Genomic DNA, 10,000 nt, shown 5'->3' with positions numbered 1-10,000 from the left:
AGAGATGAAGAGTGAGATGTAGTGGGAGCTTTCTCTATCAAAGTGCAGAAACAAAAGTACCGTAGTGTATGTTCCGGGAGCCAGAGTTGCTGACCAACAGGCAAGCAACCACAAAGACAGATGGGCAGGGAGGGGAAAGCAGCACGGACAAACAGAGAGGCAGGTAGTTACTGTAGGTGTGACTTCAGATAGATTTGAAGCCAAACAGCATGACAGACAGACGAGCAGGAGACGGACAGAACAAACAGTAACAAGCAAATATCCCAGCATTGTGGAATGTCCCAAGACACACTCTCCTGTGTGTGTGTGTGTGTGTGTGTGTGTGTGTGTGTGTGTGTGTGTGTGTGTGTGTGTGTGTGTGTGTGTGTGTGTGTGTGTGTGTGTGTGGTGTGTCTTTACACGCTCATTTATTTTTGTCTCCTGTGTTTGTGTGCATGCATATATATTATGTCTCCAGAGAATCTCCTGCTGCTTCATTAGATCCTGTTAATAATCACCCAACAGGGAGCAGTGCTCCGAGTTCTGTTCACAAACACATGCACAAACACATACAGATGCAAACCCCTTAGATCGTGTTCCTTCTGTGGCGAGGAAGTGTATTTGTTGGCTTAAATCTTTTGTGTAAATAAGCAGACCAAGAGTTTTCTAAATAAATTTCCATTGTTAATATAGTCATGTTTGGCTACCGCAGCAACAAGATTCAAAGATTGTTTCATTAGAAAACTAGATGACTCAGTTATTTAGATTCAGAAGACTAAATAAATGACATAAGAATACCCATTATTTAATGTGGTGGACACTGGACACACACATGATGTTGGATAAGGACATTTATAAAATGTGTATTGATAAATTTCAGTTGAGCTACATCCAAGACCAATACAATGCACTAAGTCCATGGGGACTTCTTGACCACTTGTAGTACTATAGAGCAATGTTTTGATGAGTGGGTTGTAATGGCTGGGCTGGGAGGACGCAAGCGTGGAGACAGAACAGGTTTAAGATGTTTATTTTAGAAGCAACTGGGGTTTTGGGCCGGGATCCGGAGTGGGCTGACAGGCATGGGGGTCCAGGGGGAATTGTCAAGGGGAGAATCCAGGGAGACGAGCAGGGGAAGGCAGGCAGGGGGGTCCAGGGAGGGAGAGCTGGCTGGCGAGGGCTGGAGCTGGTGGCAGGATTCAGGCTGGGAGACTGTGGCTAAAAAGAACAGAATTAGCAACGAGCTAAATGCAGGCGGAACTACAAATGATCTAGGTGGCTGGAGAGTAACTGACTGGGTAACAGAGTTTACAATCTGGCAGTGTCTGGAAGGTTGAACCAGGTATATGTAGAGCAGTAGATTAGTAGATTGGTGGCAGCTGTGGATGCTGGTGACTGGCTCCTACACACCTGACTCCAACCCTGCAATCAGACCAGACAAGGGAAAGGGGAGAACAACACAACAAAGGGCTTGAGGCCCAGGCAGGATCGTAACATGGGTCCCTGTTTCTAGGTATTGTGGAAGTATATAAGCATTTGGGTTAATTCATTTTTTGTCCTAGCCAGCCTTTAGTCTTCTCCGCATACTTACATTTACATTAACTATACGTGTGATCATGTCGTCCCCTCTTTCTTTGTCTTTTTCTTTTTCCACCCCACATCTCTTGCTCAAACACTCATGGTTTTGTTTTTCCTGTTACTTGTCTTTCTTTCCCTCTAGTCTCTTTAAAACACATGAGGGATTTATTTCCTCTCATTTCTGTTCATATTAATTTATTTCATTTTCTCCTACCTCCTCTCCCCTTTCTCTCATATACAAATAGGAGCCTTTCCCCCAATTTCCATCTACTCTCCCCCCTCCCCCGCTCATTCCCCTGCTGCCACCACCCCTCCTCTGTGTGTCATACATAATGGGCCCAGTGCAGGTCTGCATGTGTCAGACATCGGAGGAACTCCTGTGTTTTTTAATACATTTTTAATCCCACCATTTGATGCCCCCCTTGTCTACCATAATTTGTACTGACTGCTGAACAAAATCAAAGGGCTTGTACTTGCTGCTTCTCGCCTTTGCTGCTCTGTGCTACAGAAAAATGCATTTTTCATATCACTTTTTTCCCTTCCTCCTCCCCCTACACACACCTTGGTATGTTTATTTTGACATGAAAGTGGGCCTGTGTGGGAGCCCTGGCTGTTGCAAGTCACTCCTTATTAGCGGTCTGATTTCCCTATGCTGCATGCATGTGTGTGTGGGCATGTGGGTTTGTGTGTACATGTACTAGTTCCTTATTACATAGTAGAGAATACCTCTGTGTTTTCTATTCAGTTATGTGTATTATTCCTCTTTATTCCTCTTTAGATTTAGATTAACACGGGCCACTGATTTTTCCCTATATACATTTTCCCCTCTCTCTCATTCACTGTCTCTCTTTCTCAATGTGTCAGTCTTACTCTCTGTCTTTGTTCCACAAAAGCAACAATTTCCTTTGTCATGGGACTATTTTTCTACACATACACAGTAGTTCAGTAAATGAACAGATTGCAGCCCTCAAAGAAAATAAGGAGAAATGGTTAAATGTGTTCAACAGGGTTAAATACTAATAATAATTTTGAATACTGAATAGAGAATATCCATACAATACAACTCTACCTATTTTATCCGAGCCAAACTATAACAGTAGGATTCAGTGATGTGCCTCTTACAGATGTCCACAGTCTCCCATTCTAATCATAATACGAATCCAAAAAATCCACATTTGCCTTAAGTCCAGATTTATTATACTGATTTAGCAGCATCAATGTCAACTTTTCCGTCACTCAATGATCACTCTAAAAAGAAAAAACTATACAATAAAGCTATCTTCTCTCTCTCTCTATTTGCATTCACCTCACCGCACAGCTGGAGATCAAAGACCCGCATCGACCTGCTCATTTTGGTGGGAAAGGGGTAGAAGTAGATGAGATCACATCTTGTCCACTATAACTATTATTTTCATAGTGCACAGTCCATCTTTAAACATTCTTGTTGATTCTTTGTTTTAGCTTTATTTCCAACATATCTGTAACTTCTTACTATTTAGTTTTTTTGTGTTTGTTAGTAACACTGTAGTTACAGTTCAAATCCATCACTTGGTTCCACACCAAATAAATAGAATGTTAGACGCTGCTACTCACCTGAGTTAGGGAAGAGATTACTTGCTTGTAGATGGTATGGCTGGGGCTTTGAGCTGCTTGGGGGTTAAAAGAGCATGAAGGTGTAGCCGTGTGCACTTTAAGTTAAAATCACTTGACATCATTTCCTTTTTCTTATAAGTCAAGTTTAAGACACGTTCATTGGTTTATTATTATGTTCTTAGTTTTCTGAACATAATTTGTTGGTTATACCTGTAGATAAACCACCTTTGAGGATGAAATGGACAGAGTTTCTCGCATCTCCCTCCTACATCTTTAGCCGCTCTACTCAGGCTCTCCAAGTTTAAGGTTACTCATCACAAATTTTCAGTGTTGTGTCTCAGATGCACGCCCATCAGGTGAGGGAAAGGGTCTGACTGGTAGTGAAATATGCTTTGCTAAAGCAGCAGTTTTTTTATGTTATTATTAAGTTAAAATACTCTCGGTTCATTATGAACAGGCCAAATTAGACTATGGTGGGCCGCCACAGTCCAGGTCATTAATTGGAAACAGTGGGTGGCACATCCAAAGTGTATTTTACATTAAGAAATTAGTGTCTTATTTATATACTGTTTGTATGATGTACTGTTTTACAGTGCCAGCGTTGTGCGCCTCTCTACAATGACAAGCCATTCAGGTCAGGTGACCAGGTCCAGCATATGAACTGCCGGCCTTGCCAGTGCCACGGCCACGCCCTCTCCTGTCATTACAATGTTGGAGTCGATGACCAACCAGATGAGCACTACAGAGGAGGAGGAGGAGTCTGTGATCACTGCATGCACAACACCAAGGGTAAACTGTTGACAAAATAAGTTAGCTAATTGAGTTAACACCTTTTATAAGAGGTTTATTAATAGATTAATAATACATTTTATCTTTCTCAATCTACCTTAATGTTTAAGCACTTTATAAAAATATAATTATGCCGAAGTGTGTGAAGTTGCTTTGATTTATGTAAAAACAGACAAAGGTTTTACAACAAATACTGAACGTGTATATTGATGGACTCAATCCTCAATATTTTAGACCTTGTTATTCGTAGTAAAGGATATTAAATGGTTATGGGCTTTGTTTATTATCAGACTTATTAGAAGTGATGACAGTGGCATTTTTGTTCACATGTGTGCAAGTCAAATTGTCACGATGCTGTAGAAACACTTTCCAATTATAGACATTAAGAATGTTATACATGAACATCTCTCTTGATTTCTGCCTCACCCTGTTTCTGTCTCTCTCCCTATCAGGTAATACATGCGAGCTGTGTGTTAGTGGGTTTTTCAGGCTTGAGGAATCTGATCCCACTTCAGTTGACGTGTGTCAGCCTTGTAATTGTCACACAGCTGGAACAATCAACAGAAGCCTTGAGTGTGCCCAGGTACACACCTACACATACAGCAAATTGCTGATAACCAGTGAAGATGATGATTTCAATGTTTTTAAGTTTGTAAGAAAAACTGTTTTCGTCTCTTCTCGTCTTTGCCCGTCCCTCTCTCTTCTTTCTTGTTTCTTCCCTCCAGGTAGGAGGTCAGTGTAAATGTAAGGACTCTATAGCAGGTCGTCAGTGTGCATACTGCTTGCGTGGTTGGTATGGTCTTAAAGCCTCCAATCCGAATGGCTGCATCCGCTGTAACTGCAGTGACATCGGCATCATCAGCACCTCGACAGGTGGAGATCCCACTTGCAACCAGGACACGGGACAGTGCCAGTGTAAAGCCCATGTCACAGGTAATCAAACCACTGTCAAACATTGGAAAACTAAGGTTTTAAAGATTTAATCGCTGTTTTCTTTCTTTATAATGTTGATGATGTTGCACTGCACTTCTTGAGAGACAATGGTACACAAAGAAGTTTATGCCATACCACTAGGTCCAACCAATACAAGAAAGCCAACCTGATAGTGGAATAGGCTTCCAATGAGATAAGGTGTATCAGCAATCTCTTCAGACCTTTGTATTTTACTACAACAGCCCACTCCTCAACACCAAAATGTCCAGTCGTTAAAATAGTGTGTCTTACAAAATGTCTCTGTGTACTTTGTTGATAACTTGTGCATTTAATTAGAACAGCTACTCTGTTTAATTGTCCAGTAATAGTCTCTTAATTAATACATAGGCGCAGCTGCTCACTGGGTTGCTCACAAAAGCAGAAGTGGGTATACTGGGTGCACACATCAAAACAGGCATGTGTATACACACATACGTAAACACACACACACATCCATATCCCAGAGTGATTTTCCGGCCAAAATAAACAGGCTTTTCTGCTGGCGGTGCTTCCAGCCGTTGTGCTTCTCTTTGTGATAAATGGTTTCACTCTCTCCCCTGTGTGTCTTTGAAGAGCAGGCTCGTATGAAATGCAAAACCGGCCAATGCTACTCAACTTAACGCATCATGGTTATTGCTAAGCCTCGTTATCAAGGGCCTACGGTTGTGCGTGCGAGTGCAAGCGTGTTTATGTATATGTAAGAGAGCGAGTGTGTCTGGATGTGACAGTGTGTTCATGTACTTTTGTCTTTGCCTAACTGTATGTATTGTACGATTGTGGGTTTCTTTCTGTGTGTGTGTGTGCGTGTGCGTGGGTGTGTGTGTGTGTGTGTGTAAGGCGTGTTCGTGCCATCAAGGGCTAAGCTGGTATTTAATTCTCTAATTCAATGCCAAGTTGATTAAAACAAACTGCTGCAGCCCTTGTATTTTTCACACTCCTTCTTATAAGACCCACTTTCGTTTTTTTTCGCCCTTGTTTGTTCGGTTGCTCCCACAGGTATTTTTCAGAAATGAGATTTGATTATGGCAATTTATTACCGCCAAGCTGATACTTTGAGTAGAGCAATGGCAGACACGCTTTAGAAGGACGGAATTGAAATGTGTGCACAGAGACACAGATACACACATGCAGACACACACGCACGCTCATAACAAGGTGCCAGAGAGCAGTGTGTACATAATAGTGTTTGAAATGGTGATGCATGAGCCTGTTAACCAGCTGGCTACTGATAAAAGGGCTGGGCCATGTCCCGAAAAACACACACACACCCATGCATGCGTGCACACAGGCACACGTACACACACCAACACAAAAACTACCTCCTTTATGTCCTGATTAAATGTCTTCTAAGTTCTAACACATTCCATTCTGTAATGGACTCGTTTTTCTTTCCTTTTTATTGTCTTTTGACTTTTCTTTATTTTTTATTATTATTTTTATTTTTTAAGATTTTTTTTTGGCATTTTTATGCTTTATTGATAGTGTAGAGACAGAGTTGAAATGGGGCAGAGAGGGGAGTGACATGCAGAGATCGACCACGGGCTGGAATTGAACCCGGGTCCGCTGCTGGCCGAGACCCATGGGGGGGACGCCCTACCAACTGAGCTAAGGGCGCCCCCATTTCTTTTTTATTCTTATTTGTTGGACTTCATATTTGAATGTCACAAGAGTTCCAAAAATAGGATTTGCAAACGCCAGTTTTTATTTAAAAAATATCTAACTATATAATATAATTCTGTTTGTAATGGGTGTGGGATTCTTATTAAATGTATTTGTTAGGGATAAATTCACGTGTGCAACTTACCTCAGCCTTGTTAGGGTTGTAAGCATCACCAACACTCAGAAGTGCACATACACCTCAACGCACACACACACACACACACACACACACACACACACACACACACACACACACACACACACGCAGACACATCTTCTCTGCTCTATTATGAAATATGAGCTATCGAGAGAAATACATTCATATCTATAAAATCATTAAAGTGGGCACACCAGGGAAAATGCCAAGTGTCTGTCGCACACTAAGTAGGACACACACTCACGCAGACGCACACACTCGGTCATGTGCACTTACACAGAAGTACAGGTATGCTCTCATGAATGTATGTGACCGCACACACAAATTCACACACACCCACATATGAACACACGCTCCCTCATAAAGGGCTGTGGTGACTGCGTTGCCTCCAGGCATCCATTTAGGGACAGATTGCCTGTCATGGAATACGTATGGCATATTCAAATAAGCCCTGTTCTCTCACACTGCATATCATAGTTTAACTGGCCTTACAGCCTAGCACTGCTGCTGTAGTCATACAACCTCCTACAGTGTGATCAGTTGGTGTTTGTTATCAAACAATGATTATAAACAGAACAAAAATTATTTAAGAAATATTTACCACAATGTCAGAATAAAATGCTGAGCCGACAGACTTGAACCTAAATTTAAGATAAATAATTGAAGGCTCTGATTAATTAAAAGCAATAACTGACCTAAAACGTAACATACTCCACTGCATAGCTCCTTTTGTCATTGGAAATATTAAAAGATGTAAAATTTTTAAAATATAGAATGCTTTAAATGTTCCCACTTAATAAGAGGCTGAATTGTTGCATTCTGAAATGGCTTTAACATACTGTGTTTTTAAAAGACAAAATATTGTAAAACATATTAAAAATGAATAATTAAATAATAATAATTTTGGTAATAAAAATAAAGAATTATTTAAGTTGTTTTAAATCAAGATTTTCTCACGAGCGAAACTTGAATTGTTCTTGTTTTTGCACCAGATGGTTTTCCAGCAATACTTTTCAGTACAATTTTTACTTTCATTTTAATGTTCTTCTATCCATCTTTCCATCCCGTCATCTTCTCTTTTTCTTTCCCTCCATTCTTTTCTTGTAGTTGCTTAATTTATTTATTTTCTCGTTCAGTGAAATTAAGTGTTTGGCCTTAGGTGAGTGATCCATCATATGTACAGGGCCTGGCCCTAATGATGGCAGTTTTATACACTCACCCACCATTTCGCTCTCTCACTCTCTCTCTCTCACACACACACACACACACACACACACACACACACACACACACACACACACACACACACACACACACACACACACACACACACACACACACACACACACACACACACACACACACACACCAGCAAACGGAGAAAAGCTAAATGCTAGTTGGTGAACAAACCAGCATCAATTCCCTTTTATTTCTATTTTATTTATTTTGCTCTCAGCTGGTCCCACTCTGCCCCTCTACTTAACATTCCTGTTAAAATGCCTTCTGTGCCTCTCCCCTGTCTCTTTCTTCCCAGGTCTTTCTTGTGACCGCTGTGAGTTTGGTTATTGGAACCTGTCCCACCCAGGCGGCTGCGTCCCATGTGACTGTGACCCGCTGGGTTCCCTCAGCCCATTCTGTGAGCCTGAGGGGGGGCAGTGTGAGTGTAAGCCCGGGGTGGGGGGGCGACGCTGTGATTCTTGTGGTGGGGGTTTGTACGGTTTAAGACTGGAGGGATCCTGTGCCCCCTGCAACTGCTCACAAGAAGGGACAGTGCCTGGGACCGACTGTGATACTCACACAGGGCAGTGTGTATGTAAGGCAAGTTAGCAAGTATACTTTTTTCATTTACTTACAATAATCTCAACTATATTTAACTCTGGTCAATGATCTTATATATTGGAAAAAAAATACCCCACTTGGAAGTGGTTGCCACTGATAAATAGCAGTAACAGAAAATATATGATGATAATAGATTATGATTAGATTATGATTATGATTTCACACACAAAAACAATCTAATTGCAGTATAGGGTAATCAGACAGTTCAGGTGAAGTGGTCATACGAAGATGTGTAGAAGCTTTTAGTGTTCACTTTTAAAAAACTTTATAAAAGCAATCTTTAAAGCATTTGACACCTCCTTGGCACTTCATTAACCCAGCACACAGAACCATATTTATTTTTCACATCTCAACTACACTTTATGTCCCTCTTTTATATGCTCTTATTCTCCTTCATTCTTTCTTTTCAGCAATACGTGAAAGGCCGTCGCTGTGACTCTTGCCATCATAGTTACCACACCCTGGAGCAGCGGAACTCCTTCGGTTGTCTGCCTTGCGCGTGTGACATCCATGGCACCGTGCCAGGTGGTGTATGTGATACGTGGACCGGACAGTGCCCATGTCGAGAGGGGGTGGAGGGAGCACAGTGTACTAACTGTGCCCATAACTTCTACAACAGGAGTGTACATCTCCAGAGTAAGAGACCGACAGCTGAAGCCAAAGTGACATCCAAGTTTAGCCTTTTTAGTTTGGTCCAGCACTTTTTACAAATTCAAGTTGTTCAGAAACTTCAATACTGACTGCAATTGTATATGATTAGAGAAAAAGGTAGAGTCATTTCAGATACAGTAAAGTTATACAATTTAAATAAAATGGAAGTCATTTAACTGTGATCTCTTTATCTGGTATACATATACAAATACACATGTTTTCCTTAACTATAGCCAAAGGATTTTCTTTGTCTGAGAAGGCTGTTTGTTTGGGTTGTGTAAAGCATTTGTCTACTGTCACAAGAAGGGACAGTTGCTGAGACATAGTAGTTTGGGAGAAAAAGTCTAAATCTATTCTTCTTTGGATGTTGTTTTGTGTCCCATCAGAGGGGTTGTCCCAAGGCTGTGTACCATGTATCTGTGAGCCCAGAGGGACAGTGGCGGGGTCACTGTGTGACAGCAACACAGGGCAGTGTGTCTGTGTCCCTACACGCTACGGACAGGACTGCAGTGGCTGTAGACCTGGTGAGTGTGTTTGGCATAATGGATGGAAGGATGGAAGAGGTATGGATCAACCAAAGTTGATAGGAAACAGCCCAAAGGTCAGCTAACCCAAATACTGTATGGTAGAGATTCTCAGGAAGGTAACAACAAAGGTTGGTTCTCCTTTGCATGTTATTGTGTGAGTGGTGAGTGTGCGCCTTCTGCCAGATCACCACTCAGTGATTGTCCTGTCAGTGCCAGGGCTAAACAACAGCGCCATAGTGGAGAAGGATTTCTTCCT

General features: G+C 41.6%; 1 protein-coding gene across 1 annotated transcript in view; it reads left to right on the top strand.

Moving 5' to 3' along the window:
- The window catches only part of ush2a (Usher syndrome 2A (autosomal recessive, mild)), a gene marked incomplete at both ends in the record, with an annotated part of 196,702 nt that overhangs the window by 41,854 nt on the left and 144,848 nt on the right, over window positions 1-10,000 (top strand). Inside the window, 6 exons of the mRNA XM_080028654.1 lie at window positions 3,744-3,939; window positions 4,392-4,522; window positions 4,665-4,872; window positions 8,262-8,545; window positions 8,977-9,202; window positions 9,604-9,741. Coding sequence (XP_079884780.1) covers window positions 3,744-3,939; window positions 4,392-4,522; window positions 4,665-4,872; window positions 8,262-8,545; window positions 8,977-9,202; window positions 9,604-9,741 — 1,183 coding nt within the window. The remainder of the gene's footprint in view (window positions 1-3,743; window positions 3,940-4,391; window positions 4,523-4,664; window positions 4,873-8,261; window positions 8,546-8,976; window positions 9,203-9,603; window positions 9,742-10,000) is intronic.

Source organism: Ammodytes marinus (genome assembly GCF_949987685.1).
Source record: "Ammodytes marinus genome assembly, chromosome: 1".
Taxonomy (NCBI): Eukaryota; Metazoa; Chordata; class Actinopteri; order Uranoscopiformes; family Ammodytidae; genus Ammodytes; species Ammodytes marinus.
The sequence above is the reverse complement of the archived record's forward strand: the minus strand, read 5'-3'. Positions and strand labels throughout refer to the sequence as shown.